The sequence below is a fragment of the Diadema antillarum genome, unplaced genomic scaffold (assembly GCF_040938485.1).
Source record: "Diadema antillarum isolate AM-2024a unplaced genomic scaffold, OU_Dant_1.0 scf00000032, whole genome shotgun sequence".
Lineage (NCBI taxonomy): Eukaryota > Metazoa > Echinodermata > Echinoidea > Diadematoida > Diadematidae > Diadema > Diadema antillarum.
The window spans coordinates 950,869-975,559 of record NW_027270921.1 but is presented as its reverse complement, the minus strand read 5'-3'; the positions used below and the strand labels follow the sequence as shown (position 1 = coordinate 975,559).

The 24,691-nt window shown below is 39.4% G+C and overlaps 1 protein-coding gene across 1 annotated transcript in view; it reads right to left on the bottom strand.

Moving 5' to 3' along the window:
* Window positions 1-24,691, bottom strand: part of LOC139742183 (uncharacterized) — a 105,363-nt gene that overhangs the window by 31,206 nt on the left and 49,466 nt on the right. The window contains exons 3-4 of the mRNA XM_071652765.1: window positions 22,426-22,558; window positions 16,680-16,805 (exon numbers count right to left, since the gene is read on the bottom strand). Of these exons, the coding sequence (XP_071508866.1) occupies window positions 16,680-16,805; window positions 22,426-22,558 (259 nt within the window). The remainder of the gene's footprint in view (window positions 1-16,679; window positions 16,806-22,425; window positions 22,559-24,691) is intronic.

The following is a 24,691-nucleotide window of genomic DNA, read 5'->3' as shown; positions in this document are numbered from 1 at the left end:
TCAGATGTGCACTGGCTGTACCACTACATGAAGCCAGGACCCTAATTTGTATGGTGGTCCCAGTGGGTATTCGGCTTTACGCCATGGAAATTTATAGCTCTGCGGAGCATGGCCTCAATTAGCGGCAGCTTGTGTCTGATCCTATATAGGATACGCGGTGGCCAGGGTCTGGGGGATGCGTCACGTTTCTCACAGGCTAAACTCTCAAAGCCGACAGTGCAGTGGCAGATGATTGGAAGGTGGGTGTGAATGGCAATCAACTTTGCCCTTTGGCAAATTCAACAGATTTTGTGTAGCCTGTGTGTATAGTAAGGCTAGGAGACCTGTATTTTCTGCCTCTGCTGAAACAGAACAATGACACTGATGTATCAACTCAACAACAGGGAATTCACCTTTTTGCTGCTGTGATGTAATTTCAATGGCTGAATGCCAGAGTCAGGTACTTGTATAGTAACACAGAAAAGGACACAACTCATTCTGCTAAACCATTGTAAATAATAATAATAATAATAATACATACAATTTCTATAGCGCCGTTCTCCACTTTGATTAAATGCTCAAGGCGCTTTACAATTGTACATCAAAGCAAACAGATTGAAAATACAAGTACAAGTACAAGTACATAAAATACAAGTAAAGAAGGGAAAAGTAAAATGCCTGCCTTGCATAATTATTCCTCAGGCCCATAGTCCCACCTATGTCTATCTTTACTTTTATGCTCAACAGAAAAATAAGCGTAATTAAACCACAATGTTTATACATGACCAGACTTGTCAAAATATGATTGTGCAAATCATGAAAGGTGTTATAAAATGTGTGGTCACATATTCTTTGTGACCAAGGCTATTGAAATGACATATGACTGGATGATGAGTATATCATTCAGCACCAACATACCCATCATGATGAAAATTTCCCAATGATAAAAAAAAAAACTTTCTTGAGTAAATTGCCACTGGCACTCAATGCATATAGTGTAGACAAGAAGTTTTGCATGTACTTTTAATTTCATGAATCTTGGCTCTAGCGAAATTTGCGAAATTAAAATGCACATGAAAATTTCTGGTTTTACAGTAACCTCCTCGGCAGAGGTAAAAATAACTTTGTCCTGCATGGCCTCATCCCTCCTTGCTGCTACATAGCATCACACTCAACTCTAAATCAACAATACCGAGTACTACAAGACCTAATAACTTGGTTACCAAGTATATTCAGAAAGAAAGGGGGTAAAAATTGATTTCAAAGGGGGACAAAATTGCTCAGGCGCCAGCTGTAATTGTTTGCTGCTAATTTTGGATTTAAAAACAACAAGTGCTTGTACAGCAACAGTTGTTCAGCAGCAAATGCTGCTGTACCTTCATCATAGCACGGAAGTTCAAGCAACCTTTTTTTTTTTTCCTCCACAGAGAAGGGATAACGTGGTGGATCTGTGCTGAAAGCGCACAATAGAAGTGGTGCTCTGCTTTTTAAATGGCAAATAAAAATGGCTGAAAGATATGTCCAAAAATGATTCTTTTTCAAACTGAAATATGATCCTGACTGCCAATAATTCAAACCGAAGAGAAAATGATGGGAAACAGACTTTCATAATAGCATAGAAGTAGAGAAGGATAAAAAAGTGTATCTTGTGACTTGCATCTCGAGTTCAGTCAACTGTCACAAACACGTTTCAGAATGCATTTGAAAGTTCATGGAGCTACATACAGATCATTGTAACAGTTCCTCTCAAATAATTCCCTCCTTAAATACTTTCTATGAGGAACACATGTCAGCCTCGATTAGTTTCTGAACTCTAACCATTATCTCGCCGAAACCTGATGTCCAGACCCGGGGCGATGCGCATTTCCCCGACGGTAAATCTGTGACATTTCCTGCTTCCCATCCACCAAGATCCCCAAGGTACAGGGTGTGAACCTTGGGCGGCTTTCTCGTCCTCAGCTGGCACGGCTCTCTGAGCATTTTTACAGTTCGTTCTCTCGTTGCCACCTGTACTGATGTACTCAGATACAGACTCAACCAGTAATAATCCCTCCAATCTCTGGCATCGTGCACTTCCCTGCTAGGTTACTTCACTGTTCTCTTTTCCCCTTTGAAGGTGCATTTTTCCATCACTCAACCTGAAACAACCAATCACAGTTAGCATCACTCCCATGGTAAAACTCTTATAATCTTTTTTGTTTTTACTTTGGTGTGAAGTTTCCAACGTGCAACCTTAAATAACCCCTGACTGGCATGACTTTATTGGTAACAACCTTCACTCACAACCTGCATATTCAAATCCACAACAATATCAAAGCCCCCTTTCATCCATTACCATCATGCCCATGGTAAGACTCACAGCCCTTTTTTGTATCAAAGCTCAGAAAATACTCCACATGAAGATGGTCTTAGAGGTGAATGAAACCCAAATGTATCATGTGGATTGTGTGAATGCAAAAATATTAGTAGAACACATTGGTGAAGTTTGAGGAAAAATGAACAGCCTGTTAAAAAGATATATATAAATTATTAAAAGCTTTGGTACAGCCATCACCTGATAAAAAGACTACAGCAATTTGTGATGTCACACATGGGCAATGATATATATAGAAATCATAAAGAGAATTCAACATATTTTCACTTTTCTAGCATAATGAAAAAACACTTGGCTTACTACTTTCAGAAGGCAGCTGGAAAATAATATTACCCTCATCATTTGGATGCCAATACCAAGTGAGAAGGAATATGTTCTTTTCATAAAATATGACATTTGTGAATATTTCTTAATATTTTTTAATCGTTGCCCATGTGCAACATCACAAATCATTGTAGTCTTCTTATCTAGCGAAAGTGGTATCAAAATTTTATAAATTCATGACTTTCAAAAAGATTGTCAAATTTTCCTCAAATTTCATTGATCTGTGTTTTGATATATTAATTTCTGCATTTAGTCCATCCACATATGATGGGTTTCACTCCCCATTTTAAAAAGTAAATTACTACATATTATCCCTTTCATTCCTCTCTTATCATAATCCTGACAGGTCTACATGCACTGATCAGCAAACAGTCAGCAGACTATTCTGCAGGGGAAGATTCAGCCTGGAATTCCTACAGCAACCAAACTGCACCATCGGCCAGAAAAGCCCGCAAGTGCTCTACATCCAATTGAATCAAGTACCAGCCAGCTGCACGTGAACTTTTTGGCCACAGCATATTAGCGATCATATGGCTGTGGATAGCCTTGAGATTGTCCCTGTCCCACTCATACATTTCTTTGCGGCTGACAGTCTAGACTCCAAGAGACTGGAGGCATTCGATTGATGAAGGAAATTTGATCAGTGATTAACCCCCTTGTTCTCCAAGGACCAGTCACTGCCAAGTCACAGCCAGTGCATTCTAGGAGACTCCTGACTAATAAACCTTGATGCAATGCACACCACTTCAACTTCAAATATAGCCCGCAACCCATGCATTTAACATGGTCTGACAATGTACTCTTGCGCAAGTTTTGCGGTGGATCAAAGCTATGAAACTCAAGAAGGGAGGACGCCAAAATGCAATTAGGGCAAGAGGTGCCACAGAGACGCAGAATCGCCCCGGACAGGGACCGCATGGCTGACTCAGAGCGCTGAATGGAGTCAGAAGCAATTCAGCGCGTTCCCTGCCTAGCTGCTCTTGCCAGGTGTGCCTGGGCGTTTGTTGACAAAACTGGGAAGGAATCAATTGGTGCCAACTGTAATACCTCCTGGCAGACAGCACCTGAGCTTGGCACCCAGGTAATTAAGAGCAGAATGTTGTGGGGGCATGGTTCTGATGCTACAAGCAGGTGTAAAAACCCTCTATTCTTCATATGCCAGATAGGCTTGACTTTTTTTCTCTATATCGAATGCTTTGAGCACTAATTTCTGCCAACTATGAATAGCTTCCTAATGCTGGTGACATCTGTTTGATTTAATAGCAAATATAAGTTTGTCTCTTTTTCCTCATTAAACAGGGAAGTACTGCAAGTTTCCTTAATAAAATGCACCTTCTGTCACTTCTTGTTAATTCCAGTTTTCAGCACATGGAATGCACAATCACGAATGTTTCTTGACAAGATCTTTTACTTTTTTATACTGTCTTAATTGACTGTTGAATTTCTCTCCCATTCGTTATCTCTTCTAGAAATTGTTAATGTTGTCAAGTTTCAATCTTATTTCAATTTTTTTCACGGAGCCCTACATTCTTTGAAAGAGAGTCTTCAGTCACCAAGAAGTGAATGAGAGTTAGGGATACTTTTTGAGAAAAGCACAATGATATCATAGAGGTATAGAATGCTTAGTTATATGCTTTCAAAATTAAAGACTTCTTGAAAGTAAAAACAAACAAACAAAACAAAACAAAACAAAAAGAAATAAATCAAACTCTGGGATACAATACCATAATGATTCTTTTTGTGGAATAAGGAAATTGGACAGTTTATCACAAAAGATATGGGGGCTAAAAATCATTAAAACACTTTAAGTATTAATGTTGATGCACAATACAGAGGTCACTCTCGGCCATTCTTTATACACAGAAGGATAATACAATGCTCTGTGTCCTTACAATGACATTTCTTTTTCTTCTATTAAAACTATTTAGTATTTCCTTTTTAACATCATGATAACAACATTGCTTATTAAAGATGAATTTCTGAATTTAATGAGCTGATGACACTTACTTCATAATGCTTCACATGTGATCAGGGCAAATATTGTTTGTTTTTGTTTTTTAAATAGAAACTATTCCTGTCAAATCCCAAAGCATTACCACAGCAATGGCATCCAAAATAAACTTATAGATTGATTCACACCAATAGGTTAATCATGACTAGTTCAACAAGTTTACAGATTTTAATACAAACATGAAGAACAAAGATCTGTGATATCAGAATGTCACAATTCATGTGCTCTGCCGGATGAGTTATCAAAATCAATTGACCTACATTGTACACTCATCCACAAGTTATGCAGCAGTTTAGCCCACTGAATGCAAAAACTTACTGCATCTTTTGCAGTATGTATCTACAGAGATTTTATAATTTTAAGGGGAACAGTTAAAAGAGCAACATTTGATTTACGCTAGAAGTTTGTTGCATGTGATGCAATGAGCTCTCCTACATTCCCAAAAATGGATGTCAGTAACAATTGAATTTTATTCTTTTTGAACTCTACAAAAAGTATGAATTTCATGATTTGCTAGTTCAACTTGATTGCCATCAAGTTTTCTTGGTTAAGAAAACAAAGAGAGAAAGTGATTAATAACTAGTTATGAGAATGCTATTCAACTTTAATATACTTGTACAATCTTTCTTCTAGAGTATACATTTGCAGGGGCCGCGGAACGTTTTTCAGTGTGGGGGGGCTGCGGGACCGGGGGGGGGGGGGGGGGGGGTGGCAAGGTCAAGACCCCCCCTAATAACTTGAAATTCATGAGTGTTGTGATTTTTTTGCGATTTTTTTTTTTTCCGATTTTTTTTTTTTTTTGACGAACCAAAAGTGTGTGGGGGGGGGGGGGGCTGCAGCCCCCCCAGCCCCCCCCCCCCCCCCCCCCCCCCCCCGCTTCCGCGGGCCCTGATTTGTAACTGTTCTTAATGTTTTCTTCTTTGTTGTCTATTTTCTCTTTGATGCAATGTGTTCCACAATCTTTCAACATACATGCAGCTGATCCAACTTGCTAAATCAAGGATATATTTCAAAGCAGTTGATAATGCCCACAAAGGTTTTTACCAGGTATTTGTATTCTTAAATTAAAGTAGCATCCATTGTATGAACAGCATAGCGACATTTGAATAACAAGGTCTAATTTGCATTCTTGACCATGCTGGACTAATCAGCATCTTTGATATCAACATATATTACATTTTGATACCAAAATTCTGCCGGGGCCTCAAGGTGCTATCATAGGAAGTTGTTTCTCAACGCCAGGAAAACATCGGGAATGAGAAAGTTTGATGCCACTCTTGTACTATCATTGCCACTCTCATACTATCATCACCATTTTCTATAAAAAGTGCATGAATTGAGTGAGAGCCCCCGTGGGGCGAGTGACACAAAAATAAGCAGTGGCAGAAATCTAACACAAACAGCCCAGCTATCAGGATATGAGTCCTAACGAGACAATGTCCGGTCCTAACGCAGGTAAATGGGACAAGCGCACGCATGGACAATTTTCGCGGCACATGCTCACAAGTCTTCTGAGTAGTCTCCCTTTCAGACAATCCTTCACCTCTCTTTGTTTGTATCTTTTGTTTGGATTTTTTTTTTTGCAGGGGATTGGACTTGTCTTATCTATTTTTCACACTCATGACTATTCTTATATTTTACACTGAAAAAAAAAGACAAATAGACTGTGTATCGTTATTTTCACATTGTAATGTCACTAGACAGATTAAAGCTAGTTGCAAGACTACCCAAAAGTTTGAAAAGTTTGTAAAAGGTTGGACAGTAACCTGTCAAAGTACACTGAAAGAGAGATCATACCTTGCCCCACATGAAAAAATAAAAATAAATAAAGCACCTTGACTGCCAGAATCATGTAACAAACCTTTCCTACCAATCATCACTCATTTCCGCGAATGGATCATCTGGTACAGCAATTGGATGCAGGAAGGTAGCAACGACAAGGTTATTCACAAATCAACAAGCTGGTGCTTCCCCTCTGAAAGATTCCAGGTAAATGCTAATGGTTATGATGAATTGTTACACAGAATACATGCAGGTACAGGATCTGACAATTAATGGCAAATGATTAGGATAGGGATACATCTACAAACATACAATTAGTGTACAGGCATGTTCATTTCTGATTGATATATGAATGTGGGAGGGGATCATCTTCTACACACTGGGGACACACATAACAACTAATATCCATAGGTGGGGGAAAGATTCTGAGCTACACTGCGACAAGCAATAAGAATTCAACTTGCACAAAAACAGGCCAAGAACAGCATGAAACAAATATTATAGAAACACAGATTACTCAACATCATGTTATGTTTCAGTATGTGTGTGTGTGTGTGCGTATGTCTGTCTGTCTCTCTGTGTGTGTGTGTGAGTGTGTTGACTCTTGATCAATCTAAATGATAAATCTAAGTGATAAAGGCGAAGGAAAATAATTATTCATTTCATATTCAAGGACAGTTTGCAAAATGCATGCAAACACTACCCTCGACCTATCAGTTTGAGAGTCATGCAGTAAGTCTATCTGCAGACATGCATGGTCCATACGGTCCCCTGATGACAGAGGCGAAATTACTCCACCTTGCCTAAAAGACTTCTTCAGAGAGAGCAACAGGAAAAATATATTAAATTGTTGCATTTCCACAACCGGAGTCTCTCTGAGGGCAACATAATCAGCTTGGGGCATTACCACTTCCTATCAGACTGCAAAGTTCAAGATCCTATACTCCTTGAGCAACAATGTCAAAATTTACAGAATGTATACCTGTTTTATGTATACAGAGTGTAAGTATGAATTTGAACTCTACAAAAGGGACACACGTATTATTTGTGTGTGTGCGTGTGCGCGCGCGCAGGATATCAAACAATATTCGAATAAAGAATATCATTCAAAATAAAAAGTAGGTGTACGTGTGTGTAGCTGTATGTGATTGTTCATCACTGAGAGTATAAACTCAGAAATACGTAGAGTACATATTTCTTTTTCCAAATTAATATAAAGATACATGTATTACACACTAAAAGAATCATTTTTGTTTATTGTGACCAATGATGAATTTTTGTTACATTGCACAGTAATATGAGATTGAACTGCTGTCTTTGGTATTATTTGAATGGAAGTGAATAGATAGTGAAAAAAAAACAACAGCAACAACTCCAAGATGCAGGCATACAATGTATTTTGTGTCTGATGTATGTACATGTATACCTCTGTACAGGATTTGGAGTACAGTCCAGGGGTAGGCAATGTGATGCCATGGGGCAAACGAGTTCATCGCACTGCAATGGTCTCCCTGAAATCGATACATTTCTGCCCTCCTTCACGACCGACTGACTCTCGGGCCAATCACTTGACTTGTTTTCTGACATCTATGGAGAGATTGCCCCCTGCATCACACGTTTCCTGCCAAACACACCCACTGGAGAATAAGGGTCAATACTCTAGAGAGCACAGCCAGTGTTTGGGGACGACTGGATAAAACAAACAACAACAACAACTCCAAATTAACCTGTTTTCTCCAGGATTCTCTAATTCTTAAAGAGTTTGTGAAGATCCGACCATGTTCCGGCAAGCAATGGGTGAGCATAGTAAGGGAAAAAATAAAGGTTCAAGTCGAAGATTTATGATAATTACAGTTTTGTAGTTGTTTTTTTAATTAGGAAAAGAAATGAGAACTTTATAGAATTTGGAAGTTTAAAGAAGCAATGGCAGTCACGATAAATGATGCAAATCAGACATGCTGCAGCCATTATCACTTTACGACTTTATGATTTGTCTGTACTTGGAGAAAATATCCCAGAATCGTTCCAGCAACCTCAAGCCTCTCACCTCTGCAACAATTTGACCTGAAGTATGTAAATGCTTCTTAGTTTCTTTGTTTCATCCATTTTCAATGTATACCAGTCAATCGATCATATAATTTCTTGTATTACGTGTGGGGGGAATGCACCCTACAAGCTCACCTTTTTAGCATTCCTCCCCATTTCCAACATTTTCCTATACCTACAAGTTTTCTGTAAATTTATCCTTTACTTTGTATAATGAAATTTATGTACTGTATTCAATTTTTGTAAAATATTTATATGTTTTTGTTGGAAATGAAAAATAAATGAATGAATGAAAATGAATGAATTCACTTCAAATGAGGAAATAAGGAGAAAAGTGTTCCATGAAAATTTGTGAAAGTGTAAAATTCCATAACTTTTCTAGAGTGGTGTCTCGAAAATGTGCATTTTATTAAGTGAGCTTTCACTGTTTTGTATGTTTGATTGTACTCTGTTAGCCAAAGTCAAATAGAAGATGGAGAGGATTTTCACTCTGTAGCCAACATGGACGTAACGATGAGACACGTAAGTCCCGCGATTCCCCTCTCTCAGACATCACAACAACAAAACAAACAAACAAACATGTCATACTGTTTACCATTCCATTTCTCTAAATGTACATGCCAAGAACAGAAGGCATCCAAGGTTTGTTTTTTCTATATTTCTTTGTCTGTTTACTCACAAAAATATCCACGTTCTCAAATCCAGGTATTTTTGAAAAGTGCCATCACGCCTTTTGCTTCAAGCAGAAGTACAATCTTATGAAGATTAGAATGTACTGACCAAAGGCACTGGTCCTTTTCAGGGCCAAACTCATCCAAGAAAGAAATCAAAGTGATGCACTGCAACCCAGTGTGATGTATTAATGGCATGATGTAATATCGTCTGATATGATCCTGGTTCAACTCCCCCTCCCCCCCCCCCCCCCAAAAAAAAAAAAAAAATGGAATGAGGAATAAGATAAAATAAACAAAGTCAGAAAAGTGACAGGGCTTCTTTACATCAACCATGACATCTTATTAATTGCTGAAGACACATTCCAAAAGTCCATGAAGAAGAAATCATTTGTCACCTCATGTTCCTCACAGGCTTTTATTAAAAATATGAGTGAACTTTAGAAGTATGTTCTTAACATGACTCACCAAGAATGACTTACAAAATGAGACTATTTAAAAATGACTATAGGAATACCCTGTTAAAGGCAATCGGTCGTCGCAGGCGATTCGCAGCTCAGTAGAAAAGCACGACAAGCTGCTCCTCCCGTTATTGTACCCCCGTACGTACCGAATGCCGAACACGACGCTACGCAGCGCACCAGCGAAAACCAGATGGGGCACGAGAGCCGTGCGAGCCGTCCACTGTAATTTCAACATGGACGCCCGAATACCTACCGAATGGGGCCGAATGGGTGCACGCACAAAACCGCACAACAGCCATGTGCATGAAAATCTCTCCTACGGGTCCCCGTCGCGACACAACAGTAGAGCTGTGTGGTGTACGTACGTACGTATCTGGCTGCAGTCTCTGTTTATTTGCACTATGGTGCCAATTTCAGCAATCTAAGCAATAATATTTTAAAATGTCTGAAAATATTATATAACAATATTTTAAATCATTCATATATTACGTTGTTTAATATTTGGTATTTATAAATATGCTTTGATGAAGAAATATTAAAACTCTAAACTTCATGTATAGCAAGTTGCAATGCTCATGGCCATATGGCGGGTTGTTTTGATCTCATTGGCAATTGTCTGCTGCGTCAGCTGTGTTACAGTATGTTGGGCCGGATCGGAACATAACAAAGTTGGTATAAAGTCGTCGGTACCGGTATGTCAATATCAATAATGTGTGTGGTATGCGTGTACTGTTTCGGATTAGCCTTGGCTTTGGTTTAGTAATGAAACCTCACAATGGAGATCAAAACAGCCGTCCAACTCGAGTAAAACGTATCTACTTGTTTGACGCTATCGACGAGTGGAGAACGCAGAGAGACGTGTTCTTAGCATGCTTAGGACAGGGAGGTTTCCTCTCACCTCCCTGCTTAGGATAAGTAAGAGACCAGTGGCAGAGGGGGAAGCTTCAGCGTCAGCGTGCCGATGAAAAATTTGCTTTCCACTTGCTGGAGTTGCATGAACAGTTTTGCAGGAATTTAGAATGTGCAAATTCGTGTTACGGCATGCACGGTGGAATTGTAATGCCACGGCTTACGCCAATCAAGCAACCCCAGCTGACGAAGTCAACAACTTCAAGGAATCCAGATCCAGATGATGTGTAAGTAACGTTAGAAGTCTATTACATGAATCAATGATAGAAGTGGAATGACTTTTTCTAATCTATCTTTAACTGCTAGGGCCTTTGCGTTTCATCGACAAGTAGGCCTATTTTTCTATGTATAATTCCGCGAAAAACTTCTCTAAGTTCTCATTTATGTCAAATTATGATAACGCCGTAATCGAAATGACATTTGCTGGGTCAGTTTATCGCTTCTTAAAAACTGACCCAGCAGTAGGCAGCAAATGTCATTAGTCAGGGAATCGCAAGTAGTGGTAAGTTTTTTGTCATCACAGTATTGAGAATTTAAAGTATTTCATGTGCAAATGTAGAATCTAGATAGATACAGAGAGGTCACTTTCCTGAGCAGCTAGCGTCAACAATCCAGGTTAAATTTGCATAGCCAGATTTCATGGCTGCGATTCAAATACTGTTTGTCCCCATTGATTTAACTGTATAGCAAAGTCTCCTCTTTCATCATATTTAGGGGCCCTACATTTTAAGTTTGGTTAAGGAATTTTGATAAAGATTGTAATTTTCATAAGCTTGGCAAAAGTTTCAGGCATCTATGTTGCATTTATAGTCAAACTTCCAATGCATTTGGTCCAATAATTTGAAACCAAATTCAAGTGATCCAGTGAAGTGTACATCTTTTCATGTGAATTTCTACAAGTATGTTGAAATGTAAATTCTGAAGAAAAAAAAATTGATCCTTTACAGTTGAAATTCGTTAAAGTTTGGTTACACCGACAGTGTCAGGTCAGTGGTAGTAACTACAGAGTTACAGTAGTGTACGTACAATACCCTTGTACGTGAAAGTTACAGTTTTATTTACCTTCACATCTTCATATAGGAGTGTCTAATAGGGATGTTGATTGGTGTGGAAGTTGTTGATGAACAACAGTTCATAAGAATCCATTGTTTTAATTCTAATACAGATATTGGTCATAGGTCAAGGGGCAATATGAACCTATCAGTTTGTAACATGCTAATATGTACAGGTATGAGCTTCATCAAGTACGATTAATTGGTATCCGTGGCACATCCCTTATTTGTTGATCAAAGGTACGCCTCTGATTGGTATTTTAATCAGTGTTTGGTAGAAAGCTAACCCATTACAATGGCTTTGCGATGTTACACTGAGTTGACTATGGACAAAGGTCTACTGTCCGCGATTTTCATTAATTTGTAGGGCATTTTTCACATATAACCTCAAATACTGATACCTGTGATAGGTTTATTTATAATGGTTATCCTTCACACTGTATTGTTGAGACAATAGTGTTCTGTTTGTTTGTGTAAGAGGGAGATAGACAATAATTTCTTTATGCTCCTGTCTGAAGAAGGCATTACATCTTATTTGTCATGTACTTATCTATGAGTTTTAATGTTCACTTTGTGTGTGTGTGTGTCTTTTTTTTAAAGATTATTCACACCAGGCTAAGCTGACAGAACTATAACTGTGAGTTTACCTAGTCAAATGAAAGGGTTTCGGCATTGCTTCTTACATATAGTATATTCCAGGCAGGTGATACAACGCTCACCTTCTTCATATTAGTTAGTAAAACAATGAAGAGTGCAAAAATACTGCATAAATGTGCAGTGCAACTGTGGCCGTTGGCCGTTGGCCCTGCACGGGCACAGTCGCTTCCCCGTCCTGAATTTATGTACACACGCCAGGGCAAGTACATGATACAGGCAGGGTCTCCGACCCAATCGTCCGCGTTCAGAATAGACAACTCGGCGGTAATATCCGCTACCCATGACACCCTATCTATTATAATGTGGTCTGCACTCACTAATCTGATCTGATCTGATAATTACAGTATAGTTGACGAGTGACGACGATCGACGATGCGATGAAGAGAATGCGTAGTCGTACGAAGTATACGCAGCTAGCTACTAGCTCATGCGAACATCACTCACATTACACAAAACGTACTGTCCCGCGCTCAGCAAGCGATCGCGAGCAATCGAGATACTATAGCGCGATACATTGCTTTAGGGATGTCTTGCGCACACACACATTTCGCTTCGTAGCAACTTCGGAAGCGAGTTTACGTGCTGCCGCCCGCGGCTGAAATATGTCCATGTATCCTCGCGACTGGGTGTCTTTAAGCATTTTAAACAAAGGCCACTACTTTTCTTTGTTAGATTCTTAAAGACGAGCAGCAATAAATCAGAAGCTGGTCAACAGAGCACAGGGAGAAGAGTTCGCCTGTCAGAGAGTGCTAACAGGGCGGAAGCCATGCGGAGGAAAGTGTCGGCGCGTTGGCATTAAATTATCTAGAAATTAGGCAGAAATGGAGCACAACTCCACAAAAACAGGCAAAGTGAGGGGTGATGACATCTACCAATCAACTAACTTTCTCTCTCTCCCTGCCATGTGTGTGTGTGTGTGTGCGTGTGTGTGTGTGTGTGTGTGTGTGTGTGTGTGTCGCTCTCTTTCTCTACCTGTGTCTATGTTATTCCTGTTGGTTCCTGTATTTCAGAAGCTTTCAAGAGGGAGTCTTTTGCAGTTTGTTAACACAGGGTTTTTTTCTCTTGCATTGGCCTCCCAAAAAGTAAGATCCCATCGATTACAGAGAACCCTTGCGGAAAGTTGGTTTCGGGTATTAATCTTTATGAAAATCAGTGTACAGACCTGGATATGAACCAAATATGAGTATAAATTTAGTGAAACTCAGCTCAAACCCTGAAGTCCAATCCTTTTGAACCCATTCTCATATAAAAAAACAACAGCAACAATGTAAAACTCATGCTGGTTCAGCTCTTGTCAGCAAGGAAAGGACTTGTTGGCAGAGGTCTGAAAAGTGACCAGGGTTAGGCCCACGCGTAGAGGACTCAGCTTAAAACTCAGAACAATGTGACTGAAGGAATGATCAGCTACTCGCAATACATTCACACACCAGACAAGTGACACATGGCTAATTATCATAATTTCGTAAAAATCACCCTTTGGCAATTTGGATTATGAAGCTGATTTTAGTCACGAGTAAAAGTTTTACATTCTCACACATGTGTGTGAAAATATCAAAGGTTGGTTTGGCATGCATACAGGAAACTTGACAGTCAAATCTTGTTGATTTCAATGAGTGTGAATGACCTAGATACATTCTCTCCATCTCTTTCCTTCTACGGTAAAAGTGGACAATTTTGCATTAGACCAAGTACATTGTAAGATAAATTTTACGTATGTTTAATTCCGGAGGATAAAAATATAAAATAATATTACATGACAAGCCAAATATTTGCCTACTTTTATTTTTTGGCTAGTTTCATGTTGAGTTAAACATGCAAAACATTTCCACTCTGCAAAAATTCCCACTTACAATATTCCCTCCGCTTTCTTATTTTCTTTCTTTAATATTCTCTCTCACCTTGACACAAGTAAAAACTACACTGAAACACTCTCCTTCTATACTTTTCTCCCAGTGACTGAGTGCTGCTGCAACGATACCTCCACAAATGCCCCCTCCCCCATCCCCACCCCCCCCCCCCCAAAAAAAAAGCGTGAGGAGTACCCAGCTTTCAGTCCGGAAACCATAGTTTCCCCTCGAAGATGACGTCAAAGAGGTTTTCCTCCCCAAGTTTCTGCCTTGTCCCACTCAGGGCCCAGAGCGAAAACTCCTTCTGACAGCCAATTAGGTGATACAGGTGGCACTGGCACGCAAGACATTGGCAACCCCTGCAGGGCACAATGTACTCGGCCATTGTTACATGCGATTGTATCCGCTGGTTGGGTGGTACCATTGTCATTTTGGGGGGGAGAGGGGCAAGTCACAGTGCTTCTGTCTGCCTCCCAGACAACAGTCACGGTTTGACTCTTGCTGTTGACTGTGACAGCTGAAACAACAAGTGTCTCGCAGTCATGCTTACGAAGCTTGTATCTTGATCAGCAACAAAAAAGGATTCATGCTATAGCAGCATAGATTGTACGCCTCTCAGGGGCTTTTGATATCGATGGGACTAATATACACAGAACAATATTGTTCACTGCTGATAATCTAATTGTGACAACATTCTAATTTCTCACTGGCAATCTAACTGTGATAACATTCTAATATCTATGATGTATACATACATCAAAAAAAAAAATTACTATTTAAAAAAAATTACTATGTAAAAATTTACTATGTAAATTTTTTTTCTACTATCTAAAATGTATATATTTCAAATAGTAAAATATGTCAAGCACTACTTTTTCATAATAGCAAAAGACACACACACACACACACATACACACACAAATCTGTCTGGTATTAAGTGATTGAGCAATGTGTCATACACACTCTTGTATATTCTGAAGTTTAAATTGCAAAACCGATTATCACTCATGCTATCATAGAAAGATCAAGATATTAATAAAAATGAGCACTGAACATAAAAGTATACTGTTCGTTTTATGAACATTAGTGCAAATTTCATTCGTGGAATTCACCTGGTTAAAATGCAGTTTCAATACCTGTCATTCTGATCAAATGACTTTTATGCAATCTTCCACACAAAAAAGTGTTGCTAATTTTAAACTTACAAAGGTACGAGATTCAATGCAATATATGCCATAACTCAAAATGAATTGATTGTAAAAAGTAGGTATATTTTTAAAATCAATTTCAAAAGATTCCTACCCTCTCACTCCCATGATACCTACTTGGGTCAAGGATAGTATTCATTCCCTACCTTAATCCAGTTATCCTAAGTGTGTCTGGAAGGTGAAAAACAAAAATATCCCCCTAATATGCATCCAGAAAACTGACCACTTCCCAATGTCAAGCCAGCCAAAATTGTTGATCATGAACATTGATAGTGGTTTTAGAGCAACCTGCACAGCCTTACACATCAATCAAGGTGTGCGTAATGAACTTTGAAAGCCGTATCTTTCACGAGATGGAATGTAAATGAATGAAGCTGGTAAGTCTTTAATGGGATGCATTGCATGTGGAGAAGCCTTTGTGTGCCGACACCTGTTGCCCAGGCATCACAGCTTCATTGCACCGCCCCATGGCGACAATCTGGCAGCCCTTTCCAGTGAACAGGGACTAAAATTAGCCCGCTCCGTCACTACTCATTGATCAGCCGTGTTACTCATCTTCATCACCGCATCACGGCGAAGGACTTTTAAAGAGATCCAACGCAGTGGGGGATCCTTGACTCCGTTCAAAAAGAAAAGCTACAGGCCTGAAGGTGATCAAACAAGGATTTTCTGGACTAACTTTGAGGCAAACTTTCAGCAAATTGTGATGGGAGAAGAGTTCTGTCATTTCTTCCCAAGATACATAACTAAATTTGGACTTTAATTCCCATTACTGAATTTAGCCTTGTACCAAAATTTCTTTTTTAGAATTCTGTAAGTCCTAATTTCAGCTTAATAAATGCTGTTCAGCAATTGAATTTGGCCATTACCATCAGCAATTTGCATCCTATAATCAGTGATGCAAATTGACAGCTACATACTGTGGGTGGTAACAGGACCTCTAAACCATCTACACAAAGACCACTCAGGGGGTTTAACAAGCTGTCACTATCATGGTACTCATCATCCCCTAAAAAGAATCCAAGAGCTCTTCATGAAAGAAGCAACATCACCAGAAAATCTCTCACATGAGTACAGCTCCACTGTGTGAATATAATGAACATCTTCTTCAGACCCCTTTTGTCCACTTTGATGAATGCATTGAAGAAGAAAATATGAAGCACCGCTTTAGTATTGCTATTCGTGCAAAGTATAAAGCTCTACTTACAAAGTATCATTTCAGGAGGGGGATGAACAACTAAAAGAGTTACATGTACACCCTGCTTTTATTACCAACTGAAGTTTCTAATTTTGTTGGTGATGCAGTGATGAATGCCTGATGTGATAAGAGCACTAATCACAGGGTCAGTACTTACATGATGTGTCATTGATCCACTCGATAGAAGATGGGTCATAGCTCTGGAAGTAACTGAAGATGTCCTGAGTACTCATGTCGTCCACTCCAGTCATGTTGATCGCCTCCAGCCGCACACGCTTGCCACCTTCGTCAGCAAACAAAAATCAAACAACAACAAAACTGGACTGTAAGAATACATGGGCATAATTGTAGCTGGTATGTGACATTTTTAAATTTTTTGTCTCATGCAAATCCCTTCTGTGTGCTATCATACTTTTTTTTTTTCATTTGCACTTCACTGATTGAGAGACCCTTATCTCTACATGCCTATCTTCTCAGGGTGTCTGTTTTCCAACACCACAGTGATTTTGTTCAAATGGTTTAACAGAGGTCATGATGCATAAATTGCTTCCTTTTCTCTTCCTCTTTTAAATGTATACATTCACATAATTTATATTACATTGAGTTTTGCAATTACTGAAAGTAGGGTTCCATGACATTTGCTTCTGCGACAACTGCTCCCGTGAAATATCAGCACGCTCTACAGCCAAACATAAATTCTACCAAGAAACACAACCTAACCCTCATCTTAATCCTCACACCAAACTAAATCTAAAACAGTATCACAACCCTACTAAACCCTAAATACTTCGAGAAAATAAGACTGGTGTAATTGTTGCAGGAGCAAATGTGCCATCATTTGAAAGAGCATATTATTGATAACAAGATTGGAACTTAATTGAATTGAATTGCATATTGGACGCTATTCTTTTTTCTGTCTACATTCAATATCTCATGAATTTGTTCCACGAATAATGTAGCGTGATGCAACCTGTCAAATACACTCAAACTGAGTACACACACATGCAAAAAAAAGAATCCATTGATAGAACCAATATGCTAAGGATCAAATTTAATTTGAAGACTCATAATATATTGTATTCATTGAAGCAGACTCATCAGCCACTTGCACTGAAATAGCCACAGTATTGATTTCACAAGAAACCAGTCTCCTTTTCAATTCCTCATTGTACATTCATGTGATACGCCATTCAGACATCGCATTAAACCGCAAATGTTCTGCTTAAGTGTTGATGATATCATCACTTTCAAGGAGGCCTCTACATCTGTACTTATGCTCAGGAGAGAACGCACACCGCAAAAAGACAGCACGCAAAGTTTCAATCATCACCACAAACGAAGAACACATATCTCGAGATCAAAACATGCCAGCACTAATCTCCTGCGGGCAATGTGAAATCTACCCCCATCTCAGCATTTATTACATCATCCCACTCAGCAAATCGATTGCACAGTTCCTCTAGTTTTGCTTTGTCCGTCTGACATGGAGCCACTCAGCATAAAAACTGAAGGTGACTCGAAATCAGCAACCCAAATTATAAGCCCCCTCAAAAAAAACAGAAAAGCAAAACTCACAAATCATATCAACTCTGTGTGTGTATGTGTGTGTGTGTGTGTGTGCATATTCATATACTTGTGGTATCTATATACAATGTATGGTTTATACACACAGATATAAACAGATAGACAGACAGACAAACAGAGGCAGATAATAGAGGCGATAAAAGTGATATCTAGGCCATCTTATCAAGATAAAATACTTCTCATAAACTTCAACACTGTGCCACAGAAACAGAAAGAGAAATATTTGTTTCCTACTCACTCACTATCCAATTTGTATCACATGCCGTGAGCAATTTTCAAATGTCTCTATCTGTCTCGTGAGTCTGTTTGTTTCACTATCCTCTTATCTCATTTAGTTCTTCCTCAATGCTTCCATCACGACTTTGAAGTGTTTCCTTCAGTTTGTGTCTTTGCTGACTCAGTTGTACTCTTCTTTTTTTTTCTTTTTTTACCCACGCCGATGTAATCGGCAGGGGGTTATGTAAAGGGTTCCGTATGTTTGTTTGTTTGTTTGTTTGTTTTTTTGTTTGTTTGTTTGTTTGTTTGTATGTTTGTTTGTTTGTTTGTTTGTGTACAAGATAACAAGAGAACGGGTAAACGGATTTGCACGAAATGTTCAGGGAATGTTTGGATAATGACAGGAAAGAATCGATTAGATTTTGGTGATAATCGGTTGACCCTTGCAAATTCTGTGTGACCTTGAAGTTTTGACCCCATGGTATAGTGACCACTCCGAACATTTTCCGTTTCTTTGCGATTTTCCGCTACCATACAAATATGGCGCGCCATTTGATCAATAATGCCGATTAACTGTTCATCGCCGAAAAACACTGTTTATCGGCGATAAACACTGAAAAAACACTGTTTATCGGCGATAAACAGTGTTTATCGAACGAAAAACACTGTTTATCAAGTGATAAACAGTGTTTATCGAGAAAAACTATGTTTATCGACCAAGTGATAAACAGTGTTTATCGATCGACCGATAAACAGAGTTTTTTGTGATAAACACTGTTTATCGACCGCCGATAAACGGTGTTTATCGAGAAAAATTCAGTTTATCAGTTGATAAAGGTGTGATAAACAGAGCTTCATCTTGATAAACAGAGTTTATCGCTCGATAAACAGAGTTTATCGCTCGATAAAGTGTTTATCGCCGATAAACAGTGTTGTTGGTCGATCGGCGCGCCATATACAAAAGCGTATCTCCCAAACGATCCGACTTCGCTGCATGCAACTCTGTTCGTAAGACGATCCAACTTCGCTGCTCAACACCATTCGTAAGAATTTCGAAATTGACGTTTATTCGAGGAACTATGTCCTTCTTGATTTATGAAAGTTCGGGGTTCGCTCTCCGTCGTCACAAACTGTCCCGTATTTGGTGATTTTTCAAATTAACATTGATTCTTTTTTTGTTTGTTTGTTGGAGGAGCATTCCTCAATCATGAAATAATTTTGCTCGGTCCCAGTCACACTGCACGATATGCGCACTCATTGTCAATGCGTGTTCAAGGCCGGTGAAACTGCATCGCGCTCTACCCTGTTGGCGCAAAATTGCATCGCGGACGTTGCGGCGCTCGTTGGTGACCGAATACTGGTGCAGTATATATTTGCATTCAACCCTTGCATTGAATAATTGCCGTAGGGGGGTAATTGCCCAGGGGGTACGTAAATTTTGTTTTTCTTTTTACCCACGCCGATGAAAATCGGCAGGGGGTTATGTAAAGGGTTCCGTATGTTTGTTTGTTTGTTTGTTTGTTTGGTTTTTTTTTGTTTGTTTTTTTTGTTTGTGTACAAGATAACAAGAGAACGGGTAAACGGATTTGCACGAAATGTTATGGGGATGTTTGGATAATGGCAGGAAAGAATCGATTAGATTTTGGTGATAATCGGTTGACCCTTGCAAATTCTGTGTGACCTTGAAGTTTTGACCCCATGGTATAGTGACCACTCCGAAAATTTCCCGTTTCTCACTTTGCGATTTTCCGCTACCATACGAAAACATAAACTCCCAAACGATCCGACTTCGCTGCTCAAATGTTCGTAAGAATTCCGAAATTTACGTTTAGGCCTATTTGAGGGACTATGTCCTTCTAGATTTATGAAAGTTCGTTCTCCGTCATCACAAACTGGCCCGTATTTTGATGATTTTTCAAATTAACATTGATTGTTTTTTTCGTTGGAGGAGCATTTGCTCGGTCGCAGTCACACTGCACGATATGCGTGCTCAATGTCAATGCGTGTGCAAGGCCGCTGAAAATGCATCGCGCTCTACACTGTTGGTGCAAAATTGCATCGGGGACGTTGCGGCGCTCGTTGGTGGCCGAATACTGGTGCAGTAGACATTTGCATTCAACCCTTGCACTGAATAATTCCCGTAGACACTAATCATAGGGGTAATTGCCTAGGGGGTACGTAAATTTTGTTTTTCTTTTGCGCTTTTGTGGATACAATCGTACCATCAAAGATCGTACACTCATACGACCTTTGATATCATCACACTCTCGGCTTGCTATAATCAAAATATCCCGCAAGAAAACGGCGTGTTTCTCGATTTTTAGCGCTTTTTCCGCGACTTAATTCGCGCGCGCTTGGAAAAGTTCCGATTCTGCACTTTTGACTGTGGAATTTGGGATTTTCGATGGATTTTTGGAGGAGACTTGAGGACTTTCCTGTACGTGAATGAGTGTTAATACCGTATGTGTAATGATGTGATTTGCGTGTGATGTGACTGTAGAACCAAAGATCGTACACTTCAGTGTACGATCTTTGGTAGAACTCACTGGCTGGTGATAAAGCACACTGGCAATTAAGTGGCCGAATTCTGGTAGATGACCGAATGCACATTATGTTTATCCCGACTTTGTACTTAGGCGTGGGTCTGCCGCCTTTGACGGCCCCTCTCTAGTTTTTTACTGTGTTCATTTCCAAATTATTGAGCTGGCTAGACACAATCATTGGTTGACAAAATAGACATGAACAAATTGAAACAGAAAATAAAATTGAATAGAGTTTGATGCATTGCCAGTAAATCAATGATGGACACAAAGACACAAGAACATACACAAACAACCAAACACCTTGAGCTGTTAATTCATCAATCTCACATCTATCAGGTGATTCTTCTCTTTTTAATAGATAAGCACTGCCTTCACAACTTACAATTCCTTATCACTTTCACAAGTTCATTTCCCTGGCAATCCCTCTATCTCCAAAATGACAAATTAGTGAATAATGAGAGGCAGTGTGGCTCTGTGGACATGACCATGTTCTCTCAATCATTTAAGGTCCATGGTCTGAGTTCACTGGCAGGGGCAGTTTTGCCCCTAGGCAAGGCACTTTATTTTCATCACTTAGTCCCTTGGAGGGGACTTTACCCCATTGAAGACAAGTCCCAATCAGCCAAGTATACTGTATATGCCATATATTTAGCGAGTCTAAATTTTCGCGAATCGGGACTTCCTCACAATTTCGCGAGTGGTTAAATTTGTGATCATGGAGCACTGATAACTGAACGGAGAAATGTATACTGGTACGTCACATTCACATTGGGTCAGATTCAATATTTTCGCATGTCTTTCATTATGCGAATAGAACCCGACTCGCGAAATTCGCGAAAATGAAAACCTCGCAAAATATTCGGTGTATACAGTACTTGGCAAGTGTCTGATGGGAAATGCGTGTTGTAGCAAAATCAGTCCATTCTCAACAGGTTAGTACTGTTGGTCCTGTGTTAGCTTGCTCAGTAAAGAATCCAAGTGCTTGACGTGTATAGTGGTAGCCATGTAAGATAAAAATCTGAATGCACATAACTCTCAACCCCTAATCACCAGTACCTATCTAAAAAATGAGGCTGTTTTTAACTTTGATACCTCAAAATTACCTGCTTATTTGTGGAAGAGAAAAAAAAGTACACTCTCTCTCTATAAAACCCACTTCGACCTTGCCTGTTGGGAGTGTGTGCACAAAACCAGACTTTCACTCACCCCAAGTATTCATCATGATCAGCATGTACAGCATGTACAATACACTCAGTTTTCCAATACACTCATAACAATTTTCAGGCGTACCTTCAAAATGATGGCTGTTCCTGACAAAGACAAGGACATTTCCCGGAGCCCGAGGATTGCCTGACATTGCAAAAACTAATGCATGCAAGTTTGTCTCTAAGTATTGCCATATACTCAGCAGGAGCAGGCGTATTTAACAGAGTGTCATGAGGTAAAAAAAAAAAAAAAGTAGGAGAGGAACACTAACATAATTTTTAATTATTTGACAAACTGCTAAATGGTAAACTGAAAGAGGGTTGATTATTCAACAATCTCAAAATATTCTCTCACCAATTGTTGAGCCTTGGGCCAGAAGAACTGAAGAAATGTCCTCCTCCTCCTCCTCCTCCTCAGCCTCTCCGGACCGACCCTTGGAGGCTGTTCCAAATCTCTTGGCGCGGGCTTCTCTCTTCCTTCTAGCTTCCTGGTTGGATGAAAAGAAGAGAGATTCTGTCAATGTAATCTGTTCTTATTGTGTGCTTTATCAGCCAATGAGGTTTTTCGATGCCCTGTAATGAACTGTTAACCCGTTGAGGACGGTTTGATTTTGCTACAACACGCATTTCCCATAGACACTTGCCCGAGTATACTCGGGTGACTCGTCCTCAACGAGTTAACGAAAAGCAATGGCGTGATTACATAATGTAGTCTGTATGGCACACAACGGCCTTCGCTGTCAAATTGCTACATCTGAGTGGGCTTAATTTCGTAGCAAACTTGCATTCCAACCCAGTCTTCAAGGTTTGGAGATTGGGTAAGAAGAAATGCATGGAAATATTGAATGTATAGCCTAGCATGTCATCACAAAGTTCACTGATATATGAAACAGGAAGTTAGAATAAGTATTATTAGAGCTTGAATGCATTGTTTTTCAGGATAATACCGAACATCTTTAAATTGTTTAAAAGCCTGCGTTCACAAATTAGCTGGTTTTTAGCAAGGCTGTGAACATTCATGACAAAGCAGTTATTTATTAGCAAAGTTACACCAAACATTATTTTGATTAGAATATGTATACAAATGAATAGTAACATGAAGACATCAAGAAATCAAGATAGAAATGAAAAAAATAGTTAGACACAGAAATATACAAAGACATTTTTGCTACAAACAAGTACACGAAGATCAACCACTTGGTTTGTATTGCCTTTTCTTTTCATTGACCCACAAAAAGTTGACACAGTTTACATAATGGTGAGCAAGAAAAGTTCCTGACCAAATACCACCCTCATCGTGAAGGAACATACCCAAGAGAGAGTTACCCCTAATGGATAGTTTCCCCCAACATAAAAAAAAACTTTACATCACTGCTTATTCAGCAGTGTGGTCTCATGTCTAACACTACTACAACATACCAACTAAACCCCTTGACATTCACTCTCACTTCATATTTTGTCTTGCTCTCTTTTCATAATGACCATCATATCCTGCAACCCCCAAGGGGTCGCAGAAGGCTATAATAGGACAACAAGGCAAAATTTCAAGTCCCTGGGATTCTTCCTAGCGCTTCCTGCTCGTATAATCCACCCAAATTTTTTTGAATGAATGAAGTTATGCTTAATTTCTCCCCCACTGGTTAAGTTATTAGGGAGTCACTCTTACTCATCGAACTTTAAGACTCTATTCCTATAGTTTTTTTCTTCCCTCTCCTTATACTCTGTAACCATTCCTTTTTTTTTTCACTTTGCCAATTCAGAATAACTGCAATCTATCTCCAAGATCCGACAGGAGATAAAAAGTACAAAACTAGGTACGGATGCCGATCAAGTTTTCTCCCTTTTGCTGGATGGGAAGCAGTCAGTCATGCCATGTCCCATGACCAATCACTGCTTATTCAGCAGCAAACATTGGTTTCAGTTTGTGGCACTTTATTGGCATATCCACCGATTGATAGAGAAAAGTAACGTTGTCTTCCAATGAAGTTTGACACATCAATTATGGAGGGCATTTTCTGGCATTCAAGTGAAGAAAAATGTCTGATTTCTCTGCTTTCTATAAGGGGACTGTTTAATGATATTGGTGACATAGATTTTTATGTTTTCTATAAAAGGAATGTTTAATAATATTGGTGACATTAAGCAATGAATAACTTGTTGCTCTCACACAAGCATTCTTAACTACTCCTCGAAATACTTCTCTAGAGATTGTATGATATGCACAAGTTCATGTTGATGTTCTAATAGCATGCTAATGACCAGACGAATTTCACTGGCCTGTTAAAAGCATTGCCAGGCATCATTCCACATCAATTGATTCCTAGGGTCTCCCGTCTCCTTACCTTGTGTGAACTCTTTTTATTCTTCTCTTTCATTATCCTTCTCTTCATTCTTCCTCATTTGTTTGAATAGTGTTCAAATGCTTAGTCCCACGAACTGCATACGTCCCACATTTTACATTCTCGTGCATGAGAGAGAGGGCTATACGTTATATAAACACCAGAGAGTCACTTTAAAGTCACAGAGTAATCATATCTGATCGGGAGCCTAACCCCTTTCCGACGTCTTCCGTGTGACTGCCGCACTATCGTTCTTCTCTCCCGCTCTCTGCAAAGGTCTTG